At 51.0% G+C, this 27,930-nt stretch overlaps 3 protein-coding genes across 4 annotated transcripts; 1 reads left to right on the forward strand and 2 right to left on the reverse strand.

Moving 5' to 3' along the window:
• Positions 1 to 771: 771 nt before the first annotated feature.
• Ppdpf (pancreatic progenitor cell differentiation and proliferation factor) lies at positions 772 to 2,506 on the forward strand. 2 transcript variants are annotated; one of them, XM_032904967.1, is made up of 5 exons: positions 772 to 897; positions 1,660 to 1,731; positions 1,804 to 1,881; positions 2,011 to 2,107; positions 2,189 to 2,506. In XM_032904967.1, the coding sequence occupies exons 2-5, from the start codon at positions 1,677 to 1,679 to the stop codon at positions 2,304 to 2,306; spliced, it is 348 nt and encodes a 115-aa protein (XP_032760858.1). In that variant the 5' UTR covers positions 772 to 897; positions 1,660 to 1,676; the 3' UTR covers positions 2,307 to 2,506. The 2 variants fall into 2 exon arrangements, with proteins under 2 accessions (XP_032760858.1, XP_032760857.1); XM_032904966.1 differs by lacking the exon at positions 772 to 897 and adding an exon at positions 1,258 to 1,441.
• A 5,667-nt stretch (positions 2,507 to 8,173) lies between these two features.
• Positions 8,174 to 17,023, reverse strand: Ptk6 (protein tyrosine kinase 6). Its single transcript, XM_032904968.1, has 8 exons — positions 16,503 to 17,023; positions 14,118 to 14,239; positions 13,603 to 13,766; positions 13,092 to 13,245; positions 12,467 to 12,628; positions 10,136 to 10,317; positions 9,487 to 9,640; positions 8,174 to 9,128 (listed from the first exon to the last, which is right to left on the reverse strand). The coding sequence occupies exons 1-8, from the start codon at positions 16,730 to 16,732 to the stop codon at positions 8,941 to 8,943; spliced, it is 1,356 nt and encodes a 451-aa protein (XP_032760859.1). The 5' UTR covers positions 16,733 to 17,023; the 3' UTR covers positions 8,174 to 8,940.
• A 2,847-nt stretch (positions 17,024 to 19,870) lies between these two features.
• Srms (src-related kinase lacking C-terminal regulatory tyrosine and N-terminal myristylation sites) lies at positions 19,871 to 26,478 on the reverse strand. The gene is made up of 8 exons (XM_032902510.1): positions 25,743 to 26,478; positions 23,762 to 23,883; positions 22,967 to 23,133; positions 22,152 to 22,293; positions 21,907 to 22,065; positions 21,161 to 21,342; positions 20,923 to 21,079; positions 19,871 to 20,669 (listed from the first exon to the last, which is right to left on the reverse strand). The coding sequence occupies exons 1-8, from the start codon at positions 26,141 to 26,143 to the stop codon at positions 20,476 to 20,478; spliced, it is 1,524 nt and encodes a 507-aa protein (XP_032758401.1). The 5' UTR covers positions 26,144 to 26,478; the 3' UTR covers positions 19,871 to 20,475.
• Positions 26,479 to 27,930: the final 1,452 nt, after the last annotated feature.

The following is a 27,930-nucleotide window of genomic DNA, read 5'->3' on the forward strand; positions in this document are numbered from 1 at the left end:
CCGAACTCACAGAGATCTGCCTGCCTCTGGCTACCGAGTGCTGGGATTAAAGGCATGTGCCACCACCAGCAAGTCTCTTGTATTCTTGGGAGGTTTGTTTTTTTTCCACTTCTCTTTCATTATACCTTACCCCTCTCTTCCCAGAACCCCTACTGTGCCATTTCTTGTCTGGATTCCCCAAGCCTGGCTCCACGTTTGCACAAAGTAGCTCTCAACAAATTCAAGCAAAGGGTCCCAGCCATAGCCTCCTTGAGACCTCTGGGACACGAGAGCCTCCTTCTGGGGTCCTACTAGCTCCAACTTAGTCTAGGTTCTCCCTAACCCCCATGAAGTCTAGCTAGCATCTTTGGTTATAGGAGAAGCATGCTGCACGAAGCTGGCTCATGGTCCTCCCAGTCCCCACAGAGGTCTGGCAGAACACTGACTGTTGGGGAAGGGAAGGGTGGGCAGGGTATGCTGGCCAGCCCTAGAGTTCCAAGCACTTGATTTGCCCAAACATGAGTCTCTGACATGCAGACCTCTGCTTGACGCTAGCTACTGCCTCTGTTCGAGCGCTCCCTGCCCCTAAGGCTTCGTCTGTACTTTGTTCCCCATTACTCCTCTCCAAATAGAGCACAGGTTGGGTGAACAACAGTCTCAGCCCTGACTTGAAAGAGACAGACGGCTCCTCAGCTTACCAAGGGCTGGCTAGTCCTTACAGGACCACTTGGGGGCTCCAGGCACCATCCAGTGAGCCCAGAAAACAGAGAGATTGCAGTGGTAGGGAGGCGCGCGGGGACAGCTGCCCCCTGTGCTTACTTATGTTAAACAGACCCACTCGGTCAAGGGTCGGAGTGACGTACATGGAAAACAAAGCCTACGGGGACAGGCTCAGGCCGCAGACAGCAGCAAGTAAAGGTAACAAGAAAACCAAACAGGATGGACTACGAGGGGCAACATCCGAGAGGGTGGCACAGACTGAGGGACACATGAGATTCTTTAACCTCTTCTAAGTAGGGGGGGAAAAAAGCAGCAGAGCTGATTTCGCCTGGAACGAGACCATAGATGTTTGATCCAGGTATTAGGGCCAAGGTGGAGCTTTGCAGAACCAGCTTTGCAGAAGGTAGGGCGGATCCTTGCTCGGCTTGGGGTGGAGTCTAAGAGGGAAGGGCGGGACCACTTCGCGCTACCACCGATCTAATAGGAATCGGGAGAGCTCAAAAATTTCATGGGTGGCGCCCCCGTGAAGGGGGAGGGGCCTTGACGCGCGCTCCGCCCCACAGTGTTGTGCCTGCTGCCCTGCAGGAAAGCAACTAAGTACGCGCGTGCGCATAACGCGTGTGGGTCCTAAAGTAGTGGTGTTTCGTGAGTTATTCTTGCAAATGGGCACCGCGGCCTAGCGCCCCAGGCGTTTCCATCCGTAACCTTGCACCGAAGCCTGCTAGGAGGGGTCTCCGCCGAGGTGAGGGCAGCCGTAGTAGTGGTGGTGACGTCCGGCGGTGGGGTGGGGGAGGCGCGTCTTCTTAAGGCCGGGAGCATACAAAGCTCCTTTGTCTCACCGTGCAGCCGGCCCTGGCTGGTTGGAACCGCCTGGAAGCCAGGCACTGTCAGGACCCGGGGGACTCGACGTACACTCAGGTGTGCGGTTACCAGGCCCACATTCTGCTCTCATCTCCGCAGCGCCTCGGCCCTGAAGCATGGCAGCTATCCCTTCCAGCGGCTCGCTCGTGGCTACCCATGACTACTATCGGCGTAAGTAGCCCCTCGCCAGCCCCGCCCAGGGCTGGCCCAGGGCCCTGTGGCTGACCCGCCTCCCCTTCCCAGGACGTCTGGGCTCCTCGTCCAGCAACAGCTCCGGCGGAAGTGCAGAGTACCCGGGGGACGCCGTGCCCCACTCCCCGGGTGAGTGCAGAACCAGACCGCAGAAAAGCAGAGTTCACGTCCTAAGGCGGGAGTGAGTTGGTTTGGGGAAGGGGGATGGGGAGCATGGAGAGGGACAGGACCCTATCGTGACCCTCCTTTGCTCCTCAGGTCTTCCCAAAGCTGACTCGGGCCACTGGTGGGCCAGCTTCTTTTTTGGGAAATCCACCCTTCCATTCATGGCCGCAGTGTTGGAGTCTCCTGAGCAGTGAGTCCATCTTCCGTGTGGTTGCGGGGGTGGCCCCAATTAAAACAAATGCTGACCCAGCGACTTATGCTCTCCCTACAGCTCGGCAGAATCCCCCCAGGCCTCCAGAAGCCCGATCTCCTGTGGCCTGGCTCCTGAAACCATGAAGAAGCAGCCAGTCATGCATCCTAGCCAGACCAACAGCAGGGCCCCGTCCTGACCTGTCAGAATCAGCAGACTGCCCAAGTTTAAGTGGTGCTAGACCAGAGCCCACCCTCTCAACCCTCCCTGTAAACTAGGAAGGCTAAACAGACACCAGCAGGAGCTGGAGAGAGCCTATTGGTTTACAGCACTGAGCTTTCCTGACCCCATTACTGTGTCTTCTACAAAGCAGAAAATAAACTCACAGCAGCCATCCTCCCCTGGTGTGTTTGAGACTGAATCCAGCCTTGCTTCCTGCGGCTTTCCTGACAGCTCGTTTGAGGCCCCTCCCAGTGATATACCTCTGCAGCTGTGAGATGCCCTCTCAAGTGGGCCTGGTCCAAGGTAGAGAGTCCAGGGGAAGCTGGGCCTCTGGCTGAGTTTGGGAGCTCTGAGCTCAAGGGACCCAGTTTCTACCCTGAACCTGGTGGATGACCTTGGGTCAGGCCCTCTCCACCACTTGCTGCATGGATGGCTCCCCTGGGATACTAGCTCAGACAGAGAGGGTTCCAACCACAGGTAGTCTAACCTCTAGGTGAAAGGGCATAGGAGCTGTAGGGGGTGGCTTAAGCCAGCAAGGTTAGGGTGGAGGGCATAGGAGCTGTAGGGGGTGGCTTAAGCCAGCAAGGTTAGGGTGGAGTCTTAGGTGTGGCACTGAAGGCCTTCCTGCTACCTCACCCTGTAAACAGCTGCACTCTCCCCACCAGGGAACTAAGGCCTGTGCCTCTGAAGGCTGAGCCTCCCTACTGCCTGCCCTGAAGGTATCCAGGGAGCTTGTGGAAGGCTGCCCTTCACTCCTGAGCTCTTTGTACCTTTGGTGGACCCAAAACAGGAAATGCATTTTACTTGGAATGTCCTGATGAGGTCCACAGAGCCGCTCCCTGTCAGAGCTGGAAGCTAGAGATAAGCCAACAGCTCCGAGGGACAAGGAGCATTGTTCTGTCTCCCCATCCATTCTGTTCCCATTGTTGGTTTCTCTGAAGTCTTGTCAGCCGGCAAAGCTGAGAAATGGGTATCTTAGTGACCTGCAGAAGGTTAGAGAGAAGTCGTAGAAAATAATCAAACGTATAAAGATAGTAAAGGAAAGAATTTGGGATCTACTCTGGATCTCGAGTGACTAAAAAACAAAAACAAAAACTCTGTAGAGATGGGCCTAGGGCTGGGTTCTGGAAGAGCCCCTGCAGTCTCAGCCAAATCAGTGTGACATGTTTACAAGTGCTATGCTGATTCATACGGCGCTGTGGGCACCTGTGTTTGTTTGTGGTGCCAGGACTTTGTTCTCAGTGTATTTGGGCCAGGCTGCCACATCTGAGTTGTACCACAAGGGTTTTTTTGTCCCTAGCACCTGTAGATTTGGGTAGCTCCCTCTTTGAAAAGTCCCTGAGGCTCCTGAAGTCAGCCTTTCTTATAGTAAGGCATTCTAGGAACCAGGCCAGTTCTTCCCACAAGGCCTTGCTACCATGACGTCACCCTTAGTCACTGTAGTTACCTAGTCTACCTGGAGCTGAGGAAAAAGCTCAACTGGCAGAGGCTTGCCTCGCCAATGAGGAGACCTGAGTTTGAACTTTGGAATCCCGGTAAAAGCTGGTTGAGGTGTTCACTACCTCAGGGCTGGGAGGTGTAGATTTGTGAGGCTAATGGTGAGAGATACTTTCTTTAAAAAAAAAAAAAAAAAAAATTGGCACCCAAGGAGCAACACTTGAAATCGTCCTCGGACTTTCACATTCAAGTGCAGAATAGCTGGTAGCACACTGTAGGTTCTTTAGGAAAAAAATAATCAGGAGGTAGAAAGAACCACATTTCGCCTTTCAGAAGGTAAGCTGGAGACAGGGAAAAGATTTCCTTTAGAAAACAGGTGCTTCAGAACCAGCAACATTTAAAGTCGCTTTTTAAAAATTTATCTCTCTGTTGCCTTTCTCTCGAGCCCTTTCTTCTTCTCTCTCCACCCTTTCCATGGCCAGTCCCCTGGCCTCAACCCTTGGGGCCAGTGAACTTGCCTGAGAGCAGTTTCGAAATAAATATAATCTTAAAAAGAAAAAAAACCAACAACAACAACAAAAACAAACAAACAAAAAACAAACCTAAAACCGGTTCACTGATAATGAATCCTTGTTCTGACTTATCTGGAAATGGCGGTGAGGCCACCAGTTTCACATATAGAAACAATGAGCCAGGTGATTCCGAGACAGTGTGGACACCTGTCTGATGTAAACATCTGGAAGCAGTTGTTGACAGAGCCTATACACACTTTCCATCTCCAAGAGTCAAAGTAAACATTTATGGGAGGAAATTAAGCCTCAGCTAAGGAACTCATAATTTCCCGTGGTATGTGTTTAAATAACAGAAATGTGACTGATGACATCCCTGGATATACCAGATTTTCAGGAATTTTCTACAACCCCTATGCATTAACACCTGTAAGTTCAACCTGAAGGTTTCACATTTCAGTATTTGGCAGGGCCTTTTATATAGTATATCAAAAGCGTGGTTTAATAGCTCTCCTTTATGGAAGAAATCCTGAGGCTGCAAGCCCCCTTCGAGAAACTGCAAAGTTGGTTTAGAGTTAGAACTGACTCTAGAGTTTGGTTTCAGAATTGCCAAATACTTGGTTAGGTGTGACCTTAGTTACCTAAATAAGCAAAGAAACAAGATATTTAAAGGAAATCTTGGTTATGTGGTTGGGAGCAAAATGTGTCTTTCAGTCATCAAAGAACAAGTCACACACAACATGGAAGGAGCGTGAGACAGCACGAATCCTAGGCTAGTCACCTGAGTCAAACTAAGAGTGCAAGATTTTAGAACTTGTAACTAGACATCTTTGATAATGCCAAGATGTTTTTTATATCACTATATTATTACTAAAACTATTCCCTTCTGGGGAGATATTTTAATAGAAAGTCTTGTATAGCCCAAGTTTGTAGAGAGAGAGAATCTCTGCACTGTGTAAAAGCATTTACCTGTCAATTAAAAAAAAAAAAAAAACCCTTTGGCCAATGAGCTGAGGCAGGAAATATGAGGTGGGAGTTCCAGCAGAGAGAGGAATTCTGGGAAATAGTGAGACTTGAGAGATTCGCCCAGAGAGGAAACTAGCCAGTAGAAGAACTTGGCCTAGAATAAACTGGATTATAGAGTCAGGGAACAGAGCCAATGTTATTGACCTAAGCATTTATTAGTAAATGATTAGTCTCAGAGTCATTATTTCTGGGAACAAGGTGGTCAGGAAGAAAAGCCCAGTTACAGGAGTCGGTCTTGAACTTTTTGTGGTGAAGATGCCCTTTAACTTTTGATTCTCCTCCTTCTACCTCCCAAATACTCGGGACTCGGGTATGCACCACACTCGGTGTATACACTGTTAGGTATGAAACCCAAGACATCACGTGTGTTCAGTAAAAGCTCTGCCAACAGAGCTTCAGCCCAGCCCCTAAGCTGTTTTTAAAAATGCTACATAAATCCTTCCAGTCCTTAGCTTTGACTACATGAGAAAAGGTTCCATTCCACCAGGCCTTTGGAAGACAGTATCCATCAACAAGCTGGGTGTGATGGCACACACCTCTAGTTCCAGCACCAGGAGGAAGAGGCAGGTGGATCTCTGAGTTTAAGGACAGCCTGGCCTGTAGAGCTACTTCCAAGATGCCCAGGGCTACACAGAGAAACCCTGTCTCAGAAGACAAAACAGCAACAGCAATCCCCCTTTCCCTCCCTATTTCTCCTCATAATTTGGAAGAAGTCCTACGTTAGCAATTAATGATCATTCTCTCTAAATGCCAGTATATAACCTTACCACAAACGGAGCTTTCCCTGTTCGCTTTGCTCATAGGTGGTTTTTCTTGTTATTTCTAGTGGTTCTAATTACATATGTTGTCATTCTTAACTCTTAGAACCCCTGGCACCCATGGCAGACAGCATGCCACTGAAGAAAACCTGTGCAGGCACTGAAGCAGCATTGCCCTTCCTTCACTGCACAGCTCCATCCTGTGTAAAACCAGGAGGCCATAAGCAGATCAGCCCAAGTTTGTCTCCTTAGGGATGAACCCAAGACTGAACTGTTAACTGCATTTCTCAAGCCTGAACAAACTTAAGGTTGTAAGATGCCTTTTAAAAATTAAAATTGTTGTTGAAAAGTTCATTTTAACATTCACTCCACTTACATTCCTGTCCACTCAACAGTTACGAAAGTGTCACAAGTTATCAGCACCTAAGTCGCTTTTGTTAATAAGTCAGGCAAATGTCGATAACACTGCAGAAGCAAAGACCATCCCCTTCTCTTCCTCCTCTGGGTTCCGCCCTTGGGTTTCATTTCTCCTTTTAGTGTTTTAAATACTCAGTAGAATTAAATTTGTTTAAACCTTGGTAAGAAAAAAAAAAACCCTCAGTGGTTCTCAACCTGTGGGTCATAACTCCTTTGACAAAGGGGATTCTATATTCAAAAATATTCACAATTCACAACAATAGCAAAATTACAGTTATGAAGTAGTAACCAGAATATTTTATGGTTAGGAGTCACCACAACATGAGGGACTGTATTAAAGGGTCACAGCATTAGGAAGGTCGTACTATACTAGCTAGCTACACTGTATCTGTGTTGACCGGTCTGGAAACATTCCTGTTTTTATTTTACCAATACTCTTAAAGATTATTCTAGATCATATGATCTTTGAGGACATTTGTTTCTATATTTTGAGAGGTTTTAGGGATATTTAATAAGCACTCATCTCTATCTAGATCAGCCCAAACAGAACTGTAAGAGATTTGTCGTTTATTTTTTTTTATTTTGTTTTTGTTGTTTGTTTGTTTGTTTTTGAGACAGGGTCACACTATGTAGCCCTGGCAGTCCTGGAACTCTGTAGAGCAGGCTATCCCCAAACACACAGATAACACCTGCATTTGCCTCCCAAATGCTGGGATTAAAGGTGTGCACCCAGTGTTGTCCCCTCTGTAAGTGGGGGAGGACTTTGCAAATAGCCAAATGTACAGAGACCCTACAGCTTTAATTTTAGAATGTTTAGTCCTGGTTCAGTTTATGTCTGCTTGATTTTTATACAAATTGTGGTTGTTTTTTTTTTATTTTTGTTCTTTTCTGAAACAGGGTCTCTCTGTATAGCTCTGGCTATCCTGAAATTTGCTATGTAGATCAGGCTGGCCTCAAACTCACAGAGATCTGCCTACCTCTGTCTCTCAAGTGCTGGGATTTAAGATGGGTGCCGCCAAGCCTGGCCCAAATTCTGTTCTTGGTGAAAATGAAAGATTCAGTTTCTGAGAGAGGGAAAACTTTTTGATGAATATGTTTGCAGAAGATTTAGTTCAAAGGGTTTTCCTTTGCCCCGTTTCCAAACGTTTTCCTGTGCTCTCCCTATCTAATGACGTCACATCCCTGAGAACCGCTTTACAGGAAGCAGTGCAGACAGTGTCATCTCTAGGATACGGAGAAGACATTTCTGCAAGGGAGGTTGCAGCATATTCATCTGTTGTGAGAGGCCAGTCTGGACATGTCTGGTAGACGTGATCAGAGGGGCATGTCCACTTTCAGTAAGGTAGCCTCAGGTAGGTGCTTTTGGGATACTCCCCTCTCAGAACTGGAGTTCTAATGTCCAAGTGTATAAGGAGATGACATGGAGAGCAGATTGTGTGGACTTCATGGGTCAAGAGCACTGAAGACACATGGGGTAAAGCAGCCATGGGCCAGAGCCACCTGGGAAAACTCAGGTCCAAACAGGAAGCAGAGGAGGGCACCGAGCATGAGTGTATTCTGCCTGAGGAGCTCAGGGATAAAAGACATCTCTGAAGGGAAAGAACCAGGAGCTCTAAAACTAAACACAAGACTCACAAGCCCAGATTGAATTTGACTTTAGAAACAAGTACAGAACCTCAGGCAGAGACGCAGAAGAGCTGCCTCTGCCCACATGGTTAAGAGTCCTCACTCTGCCAGGCAGCAGCGGTGTCACCTGCCTTCAGTCCCAGCACTTGGGAAGCAGAGGCAGGCGAGTCTCTGTGAGTTCAAGGCCAACCTGGTCTACAGGATGAGTCCCAGAGCTACACAGAGAAACCCTGTCTTGGAAAAGGCAAACAAACAAAACTCCTGGCTCCTCCTGGTTCCGTCATCCTTTTCTTCTGCTTCTGCAGCCTCCGGGTGGTTGAGTATCTCAAGCACCCCCCAGTGGGCATCAGAAACTGCCGGGCGGAAATTTCATATCATTTTATCTGTCTTGAGCTTCCTAGGCGAGACTCCTCCAGCGAAGCAAACTTCTTCTGAGTTTTACGTGGCATAAGATCCTGAAGAATTAAGGCACTAAAGGGTGGGCTATGTGTTTGTGGGCAGTCAAGCTCTAAAAGTGATATGGCAAGAATTCCACAAAGACCATTGCCTAGACTCTTCTTGGCTTCTCGGTCACATGAAGTCTTCCGAGGAGAAGGGAGGAGGAAGCCAGAGAGTGACTTCCTGGATTTTGTGTAGTGCCTCCTGGAGGAGGATAAATGGGAAAGGAACATGGCTGCTGCCTCTTTCTTTCCTTGACCACACGCAGTGTTTAAGATATGTTTGGTGTGTCCCCTATCCCTTCTTCTCAGTAAACTGAAGGATGGTGCATGCCACCCTTGTGGAAATCCAGGATAACCACGAGGCCCTCTTCTGTGGGTCCTGGCCACAGCCGAGGAGCTCAGACCAGGTTCTCATACCTAGTGATACCTGAGAGTTTCTCACACAGGTCTTTGAAGCAGGGTCTCTGCTTGGGGTCTCTGCTCCAACAGCTAAGCATCAGCTTGTGTATGTTGGGTGGGCACTCCAAGGGGCAGGGCATGCGGTAGCCGGCATCCACCCTCAGGAAGGTTTCGTGATTGGACATGCCTGTGGTCCATGACACAAGAGAAATGAGAGCTAGGAGACTGATGTCCACCCTCTGATCCCTGGAAGCCACACCCAGCTGCCTTTGGCTCCTCCCTGGATGCTGACCCCTGCTAGAAGGACCGCCATCATGCTCTGGACATGTTGTAGCACACTGTCTGTGGATGTCACCTTCCCTGTGGACAGTGTCTACAGGAGATGATCCCAGAAGCATGCTCCCAAATGCTCAAGGGATGGAACAGGGGTGGGGTCTGGTTGAGGCCCTGGGAAGCACCTCCTCTCATCTCTGTCATCCATTCAAGACCTGCCCTGACTCCACCTCACTGCTTGTCCACCCCTAGAGACATTCTTGGGGCAATACCTGGGTAGGGCATCTGCCCCCTGCTGAAAATTTCATGAAGGAGAACACCAAAAGACCAGACATCCGATTTGATGGAGTAATGCCCTCGGGAAAGTGCCTCAGGTGCTGTCCATTTGTAGGGGACGTTGTGGTCACGGGAAAGGTAGATGTCCTCCTGTGGTAAGATGTCTTATGGTAGAACCTGACACTAGAGGGAGTGGCCACTTGTACCCTTCCTGTGTAGCATTGACAAGCACAGACTCCAAGGTCCTGGTAGGCAAGGACAACCACATTGCCTATTGCTGTCTGGTCCACTGACACCAGCCCACTGCTTCCATAGGTAGCTACCACCAATGCTGCTACCATCATGGCTAGGCCCTGTGTATCAGTTAAAGTGCAGTTCACTGGGTTTCTGGGTTAGAGGAAGGCAAGAACAGAGCTGCAGTGCACAAAGACAGGAAAACATCAAGGTACATGGCTGACTGGCTAGGTACTCAGAGCTAGACCAATGGGACATGAACAAGGCTGTGGCTGTGTGGATAAAGCCACCTGCTTGCCTGTTAACACCACCCTATCAAGAAATCATCTTGTTAATGGCTAGGTTCAGCTCAAGGCTTAGGAGACAAAACCCCATTGTCCCACTTCTGGCTTCTACCTCCGAGGAGCCTACCTTGACGAGCCTGGCCAGCCCAAAGTCCCCCACTTTGCAGAGATTGTTCTCAGTAACGAGAACGTTCCTTGCAGCCAGGTCACGGTGAATGTAATTCTGAGATTCCAGGTAGCACATGCCCTCGGCAACCTGTGATGCAAAGTCCACCAGCTCCAAAATAGGCAGGTCTTTCTCATCCGAGTCTGTAGGGTGATCAAAGGCCAGAGTCAGCTGGCCGGAGACCAATCGTCATTTGCTGTGACTGTAAAGTCTACAGCAAAGAGCAGCCGGTCTGGCTTAACTACAAAGCGGGAAGGCCCAGGCCTTCCACAGTTACGTACCCAGAGGCAAAGAGCACACCCATAGTCTCTGTCTGACACCCTCTCTGGGACTCATAAAGTAAAAGCATTGCCACAAGATATTCTCGGTTCGTAGCCACTAAACACTCCAGCTAGTGCACAGCCAGCGAGTGCTACATCTACAAGGGGCGTGAGTTTAATCTCTGAAGACTTCTTCCTGCAGAGATTGCTCATGAGATCAAGTTCATTCTACTACACATGCAGACTACACAACTTTACTCTTCCAAATGCTATGCTCATACATATGCACCCCCCTCCCCAAGGGTACATATGCACCTCCTCCTCAAGGATACATATGCATCCCTTTCCCAAGGTCTGATCATTCGGTATCTCTTTCCCTCTCCCTCTTGTATGAAGTTGGGTGGCGTCTTTACATATCCAACATCTCAACAGGTAGAGATGGTCTGGGTTTGTGTTGAAGAAAACATGGTATCCTCTTGTGGGTGAGATCCGTTGTGTCTACGTGCGTGCAGGTGTGTCTGTACCATGTGTGAATGTATTCGTGTGTATCAGTGTTTTACATAGGTCTGGGTATAAATGTGTATAAGTGTGACCGGACAGCAGGTCTTGAAAGAGAGAGAAGCTGGCAGGCTGATGCAAGTCATGAGCAAGCTACAGAAGCCTATAGAGTAAAGTGATCTCAGTTAACTGTGGGGATAGAAACTGTGAGGGAGAGTTATTTTCTGTACTTTTTCAAATTTTATGATCAGCAATTAATAGATTTTTTGTAGGCAATAAATCATTTGCTTTTTTCCCCTTTGTTATATATGTATAATGTATGTGTGCATGTGTGTGGCGGTCAGAGGACAACATTGGGTGTTAGTCTTCACCAGTGACATGTTTGAGGAGGGTTTTGTGGTTTGCTACTGAGCCAAAGAAAACAAGAATTCTCCCATTGCCTCCCATCTCACCGTGGAAGCCTAGGTGCCTGCTCCTATACTTGCCTTTGTGTTAGTTCTGGGGATTCAAAAACTCAGGTCCTCATGGCTTTATGAACTGAGCCATTTCCCCAGCCATTTTTTTTTTTAAAGATTTGTGTGTATGAGGTGATGTAGTTTGTGTGATGTAATGAGGTGATATAGTCTGTGTGTTGCAATGTGTGTGATGTAATATGTGTACTTGTTACTGAGGGTATGTGCACACGTATGCGTGTGTGTGTCTTTCCTTGATTGCTGTCTATCTTTAGTTTGGGGGGGAGGGGAGAAGGGTTCAAGACAGGGTTTCTCTGTGTAGCCCAGGCTGTCCTGGAGCTTGCTCTGTAGACCAGGCTGGCCTCAAATACAGAAAGCAGCCTGGGAGACTGATGTCCACTCTCTGATCTCTGGAAGCCACACCCAGCTGCCTTTGGCTCCTCCCTGGATGCTGACCCCTGCTAGAAGGACCGGCATCATGCTCTGGACATGTTGTAGCACACTGTCTGTGGATGTTGCCTTCTCTGTGGACAGTGTCTCCAGGAGATGATCCCAGAAGCATGCTCCTGTGTGCTCAAGGACTGGAACAGGGCACAGAACTTGTGCCTCCAAGTGCTGCAGTTGCCATGGCTTGATTAAATACATATGCACTGTGCTTGGCTCCCATCTTTAGTTTTAAAAAATATTTTATGTGCCTGAGTATTTTGCCTGTATGTGTGTCTGTGCACCACATGCATGCCTGGTGCTTGCAGAGGCCAGAAGGGGGAGTCAGATCCTCTTGAACTAGAGTTAGGGGTGTTGTGAGCCACCATGTGGGTGCTGGGAACTAATCCCTGGTTCTGTGCAAGAACATTAAGTGTCTTTAACTGTTAAGCTATCTCTCCAGCCCCCCACCAAGCACCACTTTAAAATTCTAGCTTCTTAAACAACAAAACAACAAGCTCATCTGGGAGTTCTTGGCTGTTTTTTGTAGGTCAGGTAGGGACAGGTAGGATCTGCAGAGCTGTTGGCTCCTTTGTGTGTGTCTCCTGATGCCTCCAACACTTTCACCCTGGAAAAGGAAAATGGAGCTTTCTACTTACCCCGCAATAGCTGCAGCAGGCTCCCCTTGGGCATGAGCTCCGTGATGATGTAGACCGGGTCCCCTGCAGTTGCCACAGCGTACAGCGACAGGATGTGCTTGTGTCGCAGCTTCTTCATGGCTTGAATCTCAGCCTGGAAGGTGTGCTGGTGCAGGAGATTGTCTGAGAGACATCAACCTCAGTGAATACAGCCCTCAACCTGTGCCCCAAGCAGGAGGCCCAGACCTCCTGAAGCAAGTCAGGAAGTATGGTCAGCCTAGGAAGACAAAGGCTGGCCTCCAAGTACAACACCAAGGCCTCGGTGTCCCAAGCCACCATTGCCAAAGTCAACATTTCCCAGCTGGATGTTTTCAAAGCCCTGGCTGACCTAATTCTTGACGTATAAATCTAAGGGTGAAGTTGGGATTTTAGGTGAAACAAATTTCCAGTGACTTGTTTAAAAACAAACAAACAGACAAACAACACAACCCGGTACGATTGAAAGAAGTTACTCCCACCATGATGCTGTGGGTGCCCAGTAAGTATGTTGGGATATCCTCAGTAGGGTGTGACTAGAAGTGCCTGCTGGAAGGACTAGTGGGGGAGTAGCATGCGACCAAGTTGAGTTGGGCCTGGACCTGCTCACCTCTAGAGATCACCTTCACAGCCACACGGACCAGGCCTTTCCAGAGCCCTTCGAAGACCTCCCCAAAGTAGCCAGACCCCAGCTTCTTACAGAGCGTGAACTCCTCCCTCGGCCTCTCCCAGTCATCCCAGTGGGGCAAGGGCTCAGTTTTGAGCTGGAGAGACAGAAAGGGCAATAGCAGTGGTAGGAATGGGGGTTGGGTTGCCCAACTTGTCTTCAGGAAGGGCTTGCCCCAACCCCTCAGGAGGAGTCCTATTTATTATTAAATTTAGAGCCCGATCCAGCATAGTAGTGTCCAGATATCCTGCATTAATTGCCACTGCCTTCATCCACCAAGGTCAGGGATTGGTACTCAGCAGGGGCACATCTGAGCTCTGGTGAGTCAGTGGAATAAGAGAGGACGCCATGGGCCAAGGAGAATGCCATGTCCCGAGCCCTCACCCCCTTCCCCATATTGTACTCCACCTGTCTGACCCTGGACAACTATGTCACAGAGGAGCCAGTGGCCTACCTTCCAGCAGGCCATGGAGAGCTGTAGGCCAGGGGACAGGTTGTGGGTCTTGTGGTAGTTCACAAGCTCAGACAGACTGGAGAAGGATACCACCTCATTCAGGTGCAGCCTGCCCGCACCGTTCCTCCAGATCCTGTAATGTCGCACGGCCTCAGCATCCCACACTGGGGTGGGTGGCCGGCAGAAGGAGATGTGAGTAGGCGTCCTGTCCTGTATGTCCCCCAACACCCCACTTTGCCTGCCCCTGTTCCCAGCCTGGACATTGCCTGGCACCCCTGCCATAAACCATGACTATTCTGTTTCCGGTACTCCCAGGTTACTGGGCAACAGAGAAACCCCTGTGGAACCCTGGCTTCCATGACAAAAGCAAAGGAAAACCACAAAACCACCCAACTTGAAGAGGAGTGACTGGTTTTCTGCCTCAAAGGCTAAGGGCTTCCAGCAGAAGAGGAAGATATCCAAGACTCCAAAACCTCAGAGATAGCACAGGCAAGGGGAGGTCTGGGAAGCAGTACCGGAGAGGACATAGTCTGCTCCTGGCTTCTGGCTGACTCTGATCAGGAAGGTACCCTTCGGGTAGTCCTCAGACTGCAGCCTGTGCATGGCCTCTGAGCGGGAGATGCAACCAAAGAACCACCTGCAGGGGAGAGGCTCAGTTTCAGCCTAGCCGATCTCTACCCCAGCTCCACACCCATCCTGTCTCTGTTACTTACCCTTGCCCTGCCTACCTGGAGTCCTAGATAACCCCTGGTTCCCGTCTCACACTCCCAACTCCAGCTAAGCTGCCTCTTGTGCTGCTCCCAACCCTACAGAGGCCTCTCTGTCCATCATGGATCCTGAGAGTCCTAAATGTCTGCTTCTGGACACCAGGAAAGGTCCCGGAGGCTCAGAAGCGGGACAGGCAAACACTGCCTTCCACCCTGCTCTGCATGATGACCACCTGGGGATCAGAGTCCCCTCCCCCTAAAAAGCAATTCTATGTTGTGAATGTCCCTTAACACATTGTAGGCCCTAAGCTATAGATACCAGCCTTGGCCCAGAAGCAGGAGACAAGTCTCTACAGCAGCTCCCTGGTCCTGCCTCATATTTTCACATACATGTGCATATAACCACATAGCCATTTGCACATGTGCACTTGTGTGCACAGACATGCACTGAAATACAAGTGCACGTTTGATAGATATTTTCCACACACAACTGTGCACTCACATTGCACTGACCATGTGCTCATGATGTACACTTGTGTGTGTACCCATCCGTGCACTCACATTCTTATACTAACCCGAGCTTCCATACCCTTATGTACATGCACAGACACGGTAGCCCGCATGCTCATACTCTCCCATTCAAAGCCATTTTATCATACTGGCTTCCAACCCAAGGGATGGAGACATGCCTGAACTGAACTACAGGTGAAAGTCCTTGGAATTCCATGGGTGATCTCTGCCCTCGGAGTCTCCAACTCCCTCAAGAGCTGTCAGATCATAGGCTCCACATAAGAGTTTAACATCTAGGGCTGGAGAGATGGCTCAGTGGTTAAGAGCACTGACTGCTCTTCCAGAGGTCCTGAGTTCAATTCCCAGCAACCACATGGTGGCTCACAACCATCTGTAATGAGATCTGATGCCCTCTTCTGGTGTGTCTGAAGACAGCTACAGTGTACTTACATATAAATAAATAAATCTTTTTTTAAAAAAAGAGTTTAACATCTAGCTCAAGCCCTTGAAGCCCACCTGCTCAGGTCCTGCAGAGTACAGAATCTGCCCCACTCTCCCCTCTGACCACTTTGCCTCCTCTGCTTTGCCCCTCCTCTGACATGTTTGCCTGTGCTAGATTCTCAGGACCTCAGGGCCTTTGCCCTTGCTATGTTGGCCACATGGTCTTTGTCTCTGTCTCTCTCTGTCTCTCTCTGTCTCTATCTGTCTCTCTCTCTCTCTCTCTCTCTCTCTCTCTCTCTCTCTCTCACACACACACACACACACACACACACACACCCCAGGCTGCCCTGGAATTTAGTGATACACACCTGCCTTTACCTCCCGAGTGTTCAAGGCACCTGGCTCTCCTCATTCTTTTATGCGCACCACCCATGCCTACCTCACTTCTGTCTTGAGACTCTGTCTCTGGAACTGTCCTAGGTACTATTTAGTATTCGTTTCTTGTTTGTGTGCTCACAATCTTCATTGAACACCATAGGTACTCATTGTGAGATGAGACACTGGGGGGGGTCTCAAGAGCAAAACAGTAAGAAGCCGCTGCTGCTGGACCCTTCATAGTCTTAGCCCAGAGCAACCTACGTAGCTTGGGTCCTTGGGTGGCTGTGAACATGCCCACACTAGTCACTACTGTAGTTCCTCAAAGCCTCCAAGGGCTCAGGTATGTGGGAGGCCAAGAACAGTGGACTAGGGTGCTTCAGAGAACATGTAAACACTTACGACTGTGGCGTTTGCACCATATGCCCCCTGCCAGGTGATATAAATAGGTGTGCCCCAGCAGCCTTCTTTCTCCCTAGTTAACTAAGTTGCACATCTGGTTTTGGCTGTTTGGAAAATGAGCAAACTTCACACCCCCAACAGCTCTTGAATTCCCACACAGATCTTGTCCCTCACAGACAACATCTTAAAATTCCACATCAGGCCCTTCTGGACCCATCTGGGTCCTAGCAGAGCAGTACTTATGGCTGGGAAGTGGTCATGGGTGAGTCCAAAATAGAGACCCTGTCCCCCAGTGTTGCGCAGAAACATAGCCCCATCAGCAACTCTGTGTACCAGGATCTTAAGGATCAGAGTATGACCAGCTGAATGTCAAGTAGGATCTTACACCCTCTGGCCTCCCCAGTCCATCCCAGTGCCCACCGACACCCACCCCTCCCTCTGTGCCAACTCCCCAGGGCCACTCACGGTTCAGACTCCACAGTTTCCTTCTCAGCCAGGTAGTTGTGGGGCACGTAGCCCTCAGCCAAGGCCTTGCCTTCCGCATCCAGCAGGGTGGCCCACCACCACTGTTCCTCCTTCCTGGTAACATGGAGGAGGTCTCCTGCCTGAAAGCTCAGCTCCTCGTCCGTTCGTGCTTTGAAGTCCCAGAGGCCCACATACTTAGGACCCAGGTGAGCCTTGTCCAAAGACACCATGGCAGGCTTAGTGGCAGAGCCAACTGTGGCCTGCTTGTAGACACTTACTGCTGGGAGAGGTAGGAGGAACTTTTCCCAGAAAGCCAGTCACACCTACTTCCTTATGATGGGCAGGAGAGCAGCCACACCCGGCACTGATTGGAGATGGACTAACCTAGCTCCACCCTGAAGGCCCTTCTAGCCCCTGTTTGTTCTTTTGTCCACAAGATAAAACCATGGTATGTGCTCACGCTCGGTGAAAGCCTGTCAGCCAAACAACCCCTTGACAAGACCTAGCCACAGTTACACGGAATACCCCATTAGATGGGGAGCACACGGGTATCAACTGAAGCCTTGTCCCCTTGAGGTGTGAGTCTTGGAGCTAAAGGACGGGAAGGGGAGCAGTGGAGGGAGATTTCAAAGATGGTGGGCAGGTTGCTAGAACAGAGTAGAGAGTAAAGCAATGGCTATTCTACGTGCAAACAAAAACAAACTCCCTTACACTGGCTGGTCCCTCCTGCCAAAGGAGAAAGCTTCCCTCCTGAACACATGCTAACAAATACTGAGAGTTGCGAAAGGCTTGACATTCATGGCAGCCGCCTCCCTGAGCAGGTGTCCACCCTCTAGACGCTGACAGGACTAGATCTAGGCATAGTATCAAGGAAATCGGGCAGGGCATGAGTTGGAGACAAAGAAGAAACTGGTGGGGCTTGAGGGGGTGAGGGTTGCATGAGACCTGTGAACGTAAAGAACATACCCCAGCCTGAGCTTCTGCCACAACTCAGGTTCCTTGAGCTGAGGACATTCACATACAGTCTATCCTGGAGAAGCCAGCCATGACAGCATGCTAGACCGCAGCATGACAGCTGGAGAGCCAAAGGGAACCAAGGGGTATGAGGGCATGACCATCTGTGTGGGTCGTGAGCTGGGTTAGAATGCTTCCTGATATCTTGGAGATGTGTCTGTGGTCCATAGACCTCAGATCAAGAAGCAAGTATTGTCCTATCCTCCAGATAAGGACACAAAAGGGGCAGACACAAAGGGTGAGTAATGGCTGGGAAGGACCCACACCACCAGGGCCTCTGCAGCTCCACCACCCTCTTTCCCAGGTTTCCCTCCTGCTCTGCGGCCCCCAGGGTCTCTTTTTTTTTTTTTCCCCCCCGGAGCTGGGGACCGAACCCAGGGCCTTGCGGTTGCTAGGCAAGTGCTCTACCACTGAGCTAAATCCCCAACCCCCCCAGGGTCTCTTTTAATTCACCTCCCATGCTACCCAATCCCTAGTAGCCCTACTTGTGACTGTTCCAGTCTGTCCCTCCCCCTCCTCCTGTTGAACCTTGAGAGCTCCAAGGATTCCCTGTCTCCAGAGTGGCCCTGACAACCCTTCTCACTCTGGCTGATCCTGTTGTGTTCATGATTGGGTGATCCTGCACGACGGGAAAGGAAATTGAAAAGTCTATAAGGGTGAGTGACCTGGGAAATAACGCCGGATTAAATTGATTTTTTTTCTTTTTCTTTCTTTTTTCTTTTTTAAGGTGGGGGAGTGCTGTGGTAGTGGTGGGGGTGGGGGGGTGCTACTTCATGCTGAGGATCAAATTCTGGCCCACATGTTGAATAAATGTTCTACTTCCGAGAACTGCGCCAGGCCTCGCGTTTTCTTTCATGGAAGAGACAAAGCACTACCCACTTCCTATTGGGATTAAAAACAGCAACATGCATTACTCGGTAGCTCCACACCTACCCAGCCTAGCTCAGCTCCCCATAAGGTGTGGGGAAGGGTCGATCAATCAATACAGGAAGTAGAAAGGGATAAGGATTGCTAGTGGCAGAGGTCAGCCTCAAGAACTCCACAGTTGCCTCCTGGTTTCCTCCAGGGTCTTCAAGTCTTGAACCTCTGAGGTCAAGCTATGTCCTGGACAGCCACATGTCCCTAAATGAGACCCGTGGGCAGCTCTATTGATGACACATCAGGTAGCCCAAAAGTCCCTGGCCTCTCCCCAGGAGGGCCAAACCTGCTCATCGTTGGCTGACTAGATGCCCAGGAATGTGCCAGGATCAGGTCAAACCAGCTTCCATGGTTTGACTACAACCCTAGCACCATCCTTCTATCCAGACTGAGCCATCCTACCCCTAGAGCCCTCATAGTTTGACTCATGGTAGCCCCTTAATATCAGAATACTATTGTCTTGTGCCATACAAGCCCTTGGGACCACATTTCTGCTCTGTGTGCTGGCAAAGCAGGGACCCCATAAGCAGCCAACTGCCATGTGCAGATTCTTCCCTTCCACCTCCCTCAATCAGATCTGCAGGCTAAGGAGAGGCAGGGCAATCCCTCAGCCCAATCCCACTGCCTCTTCTACCTATAAAGACCAATGTTAGCGCACTCTGTCAGCCTGGCCTCCATAGCTCCTAGGACCCTCCTGTTTCAAATCTGCCTCCCGTGAGAAAGCCCATGACTGACTAACCCCCAAAACCTTTGCTCTAGCTAAGGGGTCGCTTTACACATGAGGTTTGGTTCCCAGCTTCCTCTTAGCCAGTTTACAAATGTAATCATGGGCAAATTGGCTTTGGTGAGTGCAAAGCTGGCCCCAAATTTCATCCCCTCTAGGGACTGCCAGTCTCTCTGCCCCACAGCCTTCTGGGTACAACTGGTAGGAGAGTGAAATGGTCTTGGGTCCCTGAGCAAAGCCCCCATGCCCTTCCTGCTAAGTATGCTGCCCCTGAGTGCCGTGAACTGTGGTATGATCAAGGGCCCAACTTCTCAAGGTGTTACCCTCAAAAAGTGGCCCTTGGGGGCTTTGCCCCAGAGAGTAGTTTATGTGGTTGTCAACGTCCTACCTAAATCTGCCTAATCCCACCAACCAGAAAATTCTGCCTCCTAAACCACTGCCCATCATCCAAAGAAACACCGTTCCTCTGCATGTAGAGAAGGCGTGGGTGTGCTGACCTCCAAATAGCCAGTCTGCCCTTCCTGAAGCTGAGGAGCCTTCTGGCTTCAATCCCAAGCCAGGGAGATGGAAAGGGCTGCTCGCTTAGCTCTAGCAGTGTCCACCATTAATGCCACGAGGTCCACACTGTAATGCAGCTCTGGCTGTGGGCTGCCATTTAATTCTCCCTCCCGCGTTCGAGAGCCTCCGGCATTCCATTCGGGGAGCCGGAATGTGAAACCGACAGAACATGTTTATTGAAGCTGACTTTGTGTTCCTAAGGTTTACTAGTACCCGTGGGGCACTGGGTAGGGGCAGATGCTGCTGCTGTCTCCTAAGAGAACATAGCATGTATTGGCACACAGCCAGCCCTGGTGTTGGCTACTTAACCCAATCTACAGTAAGACCTGGGGAAAGTGGGCTTTTCCATCCTTGATTCTAGAAGGGAGCAGCGTTGAGGGCAAGGAGGAAACTGCTGGCTCTGTGGGTACTCGTCTGTCCAGCACGTCCGTGCGGCTCCTCTTCTATACTTTATCAACACTTTGGGGACTATGCCAGGAGGAGCACATCGGCCTTCATATTTGAGTGAGTGCTCACGACCAGGCTCAGTCTGCACAAGTCCCGTCTGGTGTGCACATGTAGGTACATGCGTCTCTCTAGTGTGCACATGTGAGTACCAGACTGTGTCAGTGAAGGAGCCCCAGGGTGGGAGCCCAGAGGCTGCTGTCATTCTCAGTTGTATAGCATCTCCCATGGGTATGAGTGACAAATATTTCCTTGGGAGACAGCCTTCAGGAAGCGGCAGCCCTAGCTGCTGCCCAAGGGTCTGGAGAGACCTGGTCACGTGAGGCCCAGATGGAGGCGTCTGTTTATGGCATTCAGCTTCTCCCTCAGTGTGGCAAAGGTGGGACGCTCCTCGGGGCTGCCCTTCCAACACTCCACCATGAGCACGTAGACCTCTGCTGGGCAGACAGCTGGGCGTGGCAGCCGGTATCCACGACTAATCTGCTGTAGCGTCTCGTGGTTGGTCATTCCTGATAAAGGGCCAGCAAGAGGACCAGACAGCAGCTGCCTTGATTCTGCTGCCCAGGTGCCACCAAAGAGACTATCCCACTCCCAACCTCTGCATGACCAGTCTGTGCTGGTACTCCAGCCCCTACCCTGGTACCTCTGTGGGTCAGTGACTCCCAGGGCACCATACATCTCCTCCCTCAGACTGGATCCCAGGTCACCTCCCTCAGACTAGACTTTCCCTGATGAGTCATAATCTCCTCTGAGATGGCTTACCCTCATAGGGACACTGGCCATAAGTGAAGACTTCATACAGCAGGATGCCAAAGGACCAGACATCTGACTTTTGGGAAAAGATACGGTAATTAGCAGCCTCAGGTGCCGTCCACTTGACGGGGATCTTGGAGCCACTGCTTGGGGAGTAGACGTCGTCCTGGGGATGAGGTGTAACGGTTGGGAATTCAGCGTAGTGTTTTCCCCTCTGTAGGGGTTAGGAGCCCAGAGCCCCACTGACCTTGAGCAGCCTGGCCAGGCCAAAATCAGCTACCTTGCAGGTGAGGTCATCCCCCACCAGCACGTTCCTGGCAGCCAAGTCGCGGTGGACAACACGCCGCTCCTCCAGGTAGCTCATGCCCTCAGCTACCTGGCAGGCAAATCCCAGTAGATGAGGCAGGCTCAGGGCCTTTCCCTCAGGGCCTGCAGAGAGAGGGGCTCAGGGGTCAGGGCTGGGTGGCGGTCCTCATAATGGCACAGGATGATGGCCAGCAAGGCAAGTGCATGTGCACACACGTGCTTCTTCTGTGCCGTGATTCTCCCATCTCTGAGAGAGTGAGAGCGGCACCTACTAAGGCCCAGTAGACAATGAATAGCACGGAAAGGGAAGTCACCACAAGGCCTCAAGCACAACCTGTTTCTCGGTACCTGCCTGTACTCCCAAGGGAGATACTACCCAACCTGGACTGGGTCTGAGCATATCAGAGGTCAGTGACACAAAGGGAACCTCTACTGTTTGTACGGCAGCCCTAGCCTCAGAACGACCGGGTTTTGACTACATAGCCTTTCACCAAATCTAAGCCTGAACCAGATCCTTGGCCTCAGTGGGACCAGGTGTCTGCAACCTGGGCCACATGTGTCTCTTACAAATGCTTAAGGATTCTTCTTTGTGGACCTAGGGTGTGAATGTTATCGTAGGGGTTGGCAGATGTCTGCTACAGGGTGGGGGAAGGGAAAGCATCCACTGCCCAAGTAGAAGTTACTCACTGCCCAGGTAGACCTGCAAGTTGCCCTTGCCCATGAGTTCGGTAACGATGTACACGGGTTCACCCAGGGAGCATATAGCGTGCAGCCGGATCAGCCGCTCATGCCTCAAGCTCTTCAGTGCCTCAATCTCCTTGGTGAGGTCTGCCAGCTTCATGTCAGCTATAAAAAAGATGTTGCTCCAGGACTGTGCAGGGCCACCACTGCCCCAGGCTCCAGGGTCAGAGGGCAATGCTACAGGGCCTCACCTGATTTGATTACCTTCACCGCCACAGGTGTAGAGCCCAGCCACAGGCCTTCCCACACCTCCCCGAAGAAGCCTTCACCCAGTTTTCTCCGAAGGACAAATTCTGAACGTGGCCGTTCCCACTCGTCCTGAGCCGAGGGCATCTGTGGGAAGGGACATTCAGTGCGCTGCCTTAGACTCCCCTAGCAGAATGGGCAGGAAGACGAAGCTACTATTTGAACCTAGCCTCCCTGGGAATCTCAGGAAAAGCCCCAGCATCAGGCCTTAGCCTCTCCCTCCCCAGTGCACTCCTACTCCAGGCCCAGGCTAGGACAAAGGGGAGACCAGTGTGGACCTCCAGGAGGCCAAGCTCAGAGCTAGGAGGCTAATTGTTTTGGGAACTTAAGCGGCCCCTTTACCAGAGCCGGACATCCGTTCACAAACACTCATTACAACCCTGGCTAGGCTGTCATTAGGCTGTCATTACAGAACCAGAGAAACCAGACTGCTGCCCTGGACCCAGTAATACCAGATACTGGGGGAAATAGTATCTCTACTCTCAGCTTCTGCCCTCAGGGCTAGGAGCAACTGTGGGTGCCTTCCCCACACTGGCCTTGACTCCTCATGATGCCATGCAGAATTGGGTGCATCCTATACCCCTTGGGGATCCCCAACTTTCCAATAGCCTCAGAGTAGATAAAACTGGCAACTCCATCAGAATAAATAAACCACTGGACACCGGCTATTCCCTAGTCAAGTCTAGGCCAGACGCTTGCCAAGAGACTCTGAGGCAGGGTTCCTGGTGGTCCCCAGGAATGGGGAAAGTTGCAGATCCACCTGGGGTACACAGGGCTGCAACAGAGGGTTCTGGATCAGCTTCCAGTTGGTCTTGTAGTAAGCTAGCAATGCATCCAGGCTGGGGAAGAGTCGACCCTCCTGCAGGTAGAGGCCGCCGCTGGGTGCCATGCAGATTCGATAGTGGCAGACTTTGGCCTGAGCCCTGACTGGAGACAGAAATGGAAACCAGTGCCTTGGCTACACCTGCCTCAGATACCCACAGCCCAGCATCTCAAGTGACTTCCCTCAGATTGACCATGGGGTCGCTGAGGTGGACAATGGTCTGTGCAAGAGGGGGCATGGTCAAGATACAGGCCCCAGGACAGTCAGGGAGCCCTGGGGACAAAGAGTATTAAATAGGTTCATGTTTAATGGAATGCTAACTCTACCAGGTAGCAAATGGAGGAAGTGGAGAAAGAAAGAGGAAGAAAGGAAGGAGGGAATGGAGGAAGGGATGGAGGGTGGAAAGATGAAGGGAGGAAGGGAGGAAGAGGGAAGAGAGGGAAGGGAGGAAGGAAGGAGGCAAGGGAAGGAGAAAGGAGGGGAAGGGAGAGAGGGAAGAAGGAGGGGGAGGAGGAGGAGGAGGAGAGAGAGAGAGAGAGAGAGAGAGAGAGAGAGAGAGAGAGAGAGAGAGAGAGAGAGAGAAAGGGAGGTTGCTTGCTAACAAGCATGTCTGTATGAAGGGTTGCTAGTGTAGGATTCAACTGCCCCAAGGTCAAGTAGGTCTGGCCTGGGAGGGTTGAGCAAGACGCCCCTCGCCCAGGAAAATGAAGTCTTGAGAGGTTGTTCAAGTACCTGACAGAGAATATCCCCCGATGCTGCTTTCGCTGGGCCGGATGAGGAAGGCCCCTGGTGCGTTGGCAGGAGACAAGAGCAACTGCTGGGCCTGAGTCCTGCTGATCCCATTGAAGTACCAACTGCAAATCCAGGACATAACAGTCTTCTTTCAGGCCCAACCATGTGACCCTGGCAAAGTGTGAGGCCTCAACTGCCCTGCTGTCTCTCAGGGAGGAATGTGCCCAGTGCCTGAAGCTGGTGTCCCAGGCCACCACCATCAGGTGACTGGAAGCCCCTTCACACAGGTATGACTGTCCACTCACCTGGGCCACTGGTTCTATTACTCTGATATACTACCAGGCTTCACCAAAGACCAAAACCCCAAACTTGAAACTACTGAATCACTGTGGGAGTCCAACGAGCTGCTCCAGAAGTACCCATAGAATTCTAGTATGGCCAAGGACCCTAGGTGTCACCTGGCTGGGCATGGTTCATCTGAAGGTTAGCTACTTGGGAGCTGAGATCTGCAGAAGAGGGAGACTAAGCTGGAGTGGGCAGGACATTAGCAGAGGCAGGCAGTAGAAAATGAGGGGGGAGGTGTTCTAAGTACCTCGTTTCCTCTGAAGGGCCATGCCTAGGTAGACCAGACCCTGAGTGCTAAGTCACATCAGGTACATCTGGTATGACTCCATCCATTTCTTTTCTTTCTTTCTTTTTTTCTTTTTTCCTTTTTCCTTTTTCTTTTTTTGAGAAGCTGGACCCCACAGATTTGGTGAGCAGAGAATTGAGAAGATCTTCTGGCAGGTGAAGAGCCCCTAGGACTGAGGTCCCTTCTCAGTACAGCAAGACTGAGTTTGGGAGGACCAGAAATGGGAGTTTCTCCAACATAGCCCCAGCCTTTCCTTGAAGCTATGACAGGGTATACACGACTATGGGATACAGCTGGGTTTCTGTGGCAGCCTGAACTGTGGAGGATATGCCTCAGGGGTCTCTCCCTAGATGATGGGGCCAGGTGTCTGGGACTAATGATACCATTAAGTGTGGTCAGCTCTTTGATCTCCAGGTCAGGCAATCATTAGCTCTCCACTAGCAACCCTACTTCCAGGATCCCAGCCCTGCCTTCCATGCCAGCAGCCTACAGGACTGTTCATAAGTTCTGTGTCCCATACCCCTTCCATCAAAACAGCCACTCGACCTCTTCCAGCAAACAGGCATGGGGCTTGTGTGTGGATCCCTTTCTTGTGGCTCTGCTTCCCCAGCCAAACCTCCTGGGAGTTTGTAACTGCTGAGGGGTCCTCAGGAGGCTAGAGATGAATTGAGCAACACTAGGACCTGAGGACTCAGGTCAGGACCAGTTGGGTGTAAGGCCAGGGGCAGCTCTTCAGCCTTCAGCTTATTTCTGCCTAGCACGAACCCTGCAGCATGACCCTCCTGGTATGCCACTCCCTGCCAGTGACTGCCCAGCCATGAGGGCCAAGAGTAAGCTCTTCCCCATACCCACTGAGCAAAGCAAGTCAGGGCTCTATCTGCCTTATGCTTAGACCCATTTGAGGTGTTTGGGTGAATATGAATGGAGGAGCATGCAAACACACTTGACTCTGGCCTGGTTTGCAGCACCTAGAAGTAGTGTGCGCTCCCTCCTCCTCCCCCTCCAGTCTCAAATCTCAGCCCCTGGCCTGGAAGCGGTAACCACTCACTGTATACTGTAACAACCACTGTATAGAGGCAGGGTCCTGCAGTGACTGTGATGAGTAGCTGTTCTATGGAACAACAGGTTCCCTGGACTTGTTCACTCCTGGGTCCCCCACCCAACCCCTTAGCAGTGCAGCTCTTCCTATTGAACTGCCCTGCCACACCTGTCTGCTCAGCCCAGTGCCAGCAGGCACCCAGTAAGCCCTCGCTGACTGTAAGCAGGTATTTCCTACTCTCAAAACCCCTGACTTACTCACTAGGCTTGGCAGCCTTTTAGCAGCTCTACCTCCCAAGCCCAGATACTTACGGTTGGTCTGAGGGCGTCTCCGGGGTAGCCTTGGCAAGGTAGGTGACTGGAACTAGTCCGGTGCTGGGTGGCCCAGAGAGCCTTTGGGCAAAAATGTACTCCCCCTCCTCCTTGAGGGCGTAGAGTCTGTCCCCGCGGCTGACGCTCAGTTCCTCTGCACATCGAGCAGTGAAGTCGTAGAGCGCGCGGAAGAGTCGGGCGCGTGGGGCTGGGAAGCTACAAGGTTCAACAGCAGCTGGTTGCTCCGGCACTGGGTTGTCGTCCTGTCCCTGGATCCTGGGGATGTCTTCCTCCGACTCACCCGCTGGCCATATCTTATCCCAGAAAAAGGACAAGAAAGTGAGCCGCTTCCGGAGGAAGGGCTCCATGCCTAGGGGGCCTGGTTGCGGACGAAGGCGCATGGAGCAGACTCTGGGTCAGTACTCTGGGATCTCCGTGCTGCCGCTGAGGAGACTGAGCACTACAGCCATGCTCCAGGAGCCCAGGGTGCAAGAGAGAAACCGGAAAGGCTGGTGGGACAGCTAGGCTTATCCTGGGCTTCCTGCCCACGTCCCTTCTTAACACGGGATGGGAAGTGACAGGTGACACGGACCCTAACCCTAACCCCGGAGGTCACTACAGAGTGCTCCTTAATCAGGCACTCAGGACGTGTCAGAATCCCGGATGGTGGATCAATGAATGGAGCGGATAGTGACCTCCGTCCCAGGACCACACAGGTGGCTCCTCCTATTCTACATATTCTTCTACAGCTATGCGGTCTGATGAGCTGGATCTCTGCTGGGGTTTAAAGCCGCTGGATTTGAGATACGTGTCCCAGTTGGCTCCTAGGGTGAGACAGTTGGGCGGAGCGTGTGGGAAGGGCGGTGTAGTGGGGAGGGCCTTCTGGAACAAGCTACCCTTTTCATCTTGTCATACAGGCACAGGTTGCAGGGGTCTGTTTTGCCCTGGTAGCTGGTCAAGTGCAATCAGCATCCTCCCTGGGAGAAGGGTCGACAGACGGAGCAGTTCATCGCCAGAGGCTGTATTTCTGTGAAACACTGGCTTTTTTTTTTTTCCTTTTTTCTTTTTTCTTTTTTTCGGAGCTGGGGACCGAACCCAGGGCCTTGCGCCTGCTAGGCAAGCGCTCTACCACTGAGCTAAATCCCCAACCCCACTGGCTTTTTAAATATTGGCTCTCTAACTTAAAACACCTCCCACCTCCTTCAGGGTCAGATGCAAGTAGCCATAGCTATATTCAGCCTGTCCAAGTCAGCAGTGGCATCTGGAGCAAACACTCAGTACACAGTAAGCTCTTGCTATCCTGACTCCTGTGTTGTCAAACGACATGCTGGTAGTAATCTCCAGGGGATCAGTGAACGGCCAGGTACATAGGTGATCATGGGGTACGATTTCTGAGCCAGGAGATGCTTAATACCACTGCAGGGAGGAGGAGACTCAGACATCTAAGACCTCAGTTTGGGTATCTGACTTGGTGTCAGCATGCAAAGGAAGGGCAGTGGGTGAGCCTCACACAGCCTCTTACCCAGTCCCGGATTCTCATTCTGTACAATGAAGCAAGCTGCCTGCCACCCAGTTGTTCACTGTCAGGTAAGAGAGACCAGGTTCCAGCCAGCTCTGTTCTTGAGAATGTTTTAATCTGAGGGGGACCTCACTGGCAGGCTTTCTGCCCATTTGCTGCCTTCTCTTTCCCAAGCACAGCCCCTGAAGTGGATACAACTAAGCTTCCAAATGTATTTGCTACAGACCCTTCATGTACCTTTTTCACTTCGAACATGTCAAACAGGTGTGGGTCTTGTTCCTTCTCCATCTACAGATGCTTCTCTGAAGCATCTGGGGCATCTGTAAGTTCTGGTGTACCAGAGATACCTAGGGATTCACTGGCTTTGTCCTCCCAGCCTCCCAAGGGGCTGAACCCCAGCTCTTGGCTTGAGCAGCCACAAAGGGACGGAGCCCGAAGCTACAAGGTACATGTCATAGAGATATAGCCTGTTGGAAGTGGGTGTACAGACATGGTAATTATAAATACAAAATTAGAGAAGTACCAGGAGGAGCCCTGAATCCCACACCCACCAGCCTTGAGGAGAATTTGTCTCTACCTGCCTTGCCAGGTATAAATGGAGATTTTCCTACCCAAGTCCTCAATGTGAATGATGTAAGCTTCCTCAGATACCCACAGCCGAACGGGGAA

Source organism: Rattus rattus, chromosome 5 (genome assembly GCF_011064425.1).
Source record: "Rattus rattus isolate New Zealand chromosome 5, Rrattus_CSIRO_v1, whole genome shotgun sequence".
Lineage (NCBI taxonomy): Eukaryota > Metazoa > Chordata > Mammalia > Rodentia > Muridae > Rattus > Rattus rattus.

Excerpts from the sequence above, each read along its gene's own strand:
- Ppdpf (XM_032904967.1), top strand. The coding sequence starts at position 1,677 with ATGGCAGCTATCCCTTCCAGCGGCTCGCTCGTGGCTACCCATGACTAC. Across the intron at positions 1,882-2,010 it reads CGCCGTGCCCCACTCCCCGG|GTCTTCCCAAAGCTGACTCG; the intron begins GTGAGTGCAGAA and ends TTTGCTCCTCAG. Across the intron at positions 2,108-2,188 it reads GTGTTGGAGTCTCCTGAGCA|CTCGGCAGAATCCCCCCAGG; the intron begins GTGAGTCCATCT and ends CTCTCCCTACAG.
- Ptk6 (XM_032904968.1), bottom strand. The coding sequence starts at position 16,732 with ATGGTGTCTTTGGACAAGGCTCACCTGGGTCCTAAGTATGTGGGCCTC. Across the intron at positions 13,246-13,602 it reads TCTCCATGGCCTGCTGGAAG|CTCAAAACTGAGCCCTTGCC; the intron begins GTAGGCCACTGG and ends CTGTCTCTCCAG. Across the intron at positions 12,629-13,091 it reads TGTGAAGGTGATCTCTAGAG|ACAATCTCCTGCACCAGCAC; the intron begins GTGAGCAGGTCC and ends GATGTCTCTCAG.
- Srms (XM_032902510.1), bottom strand. The coding sequence starts at position 26,143 with ATGCGCCTTCGTCCGCAACCAGGCCCCCTAGGCATGGAGCCCTTCCTC. Across the intron at positions 23,134-23,761 it reads CGGGGGATATTCTCTGTCAG|TCAGGGCTCAGGCCAAAGTC; the intron begins GTACTTGAACAA and ends TTCTGTCTCCAG. Across the intron at positions 22,294-22,966 it reads TGCAGCCCTGTGTACCCCAG|ATGCCCTCGGCTCAGGACGA; the intron begins GTGGATCTGCAA and ends CCCTTCCCACAG.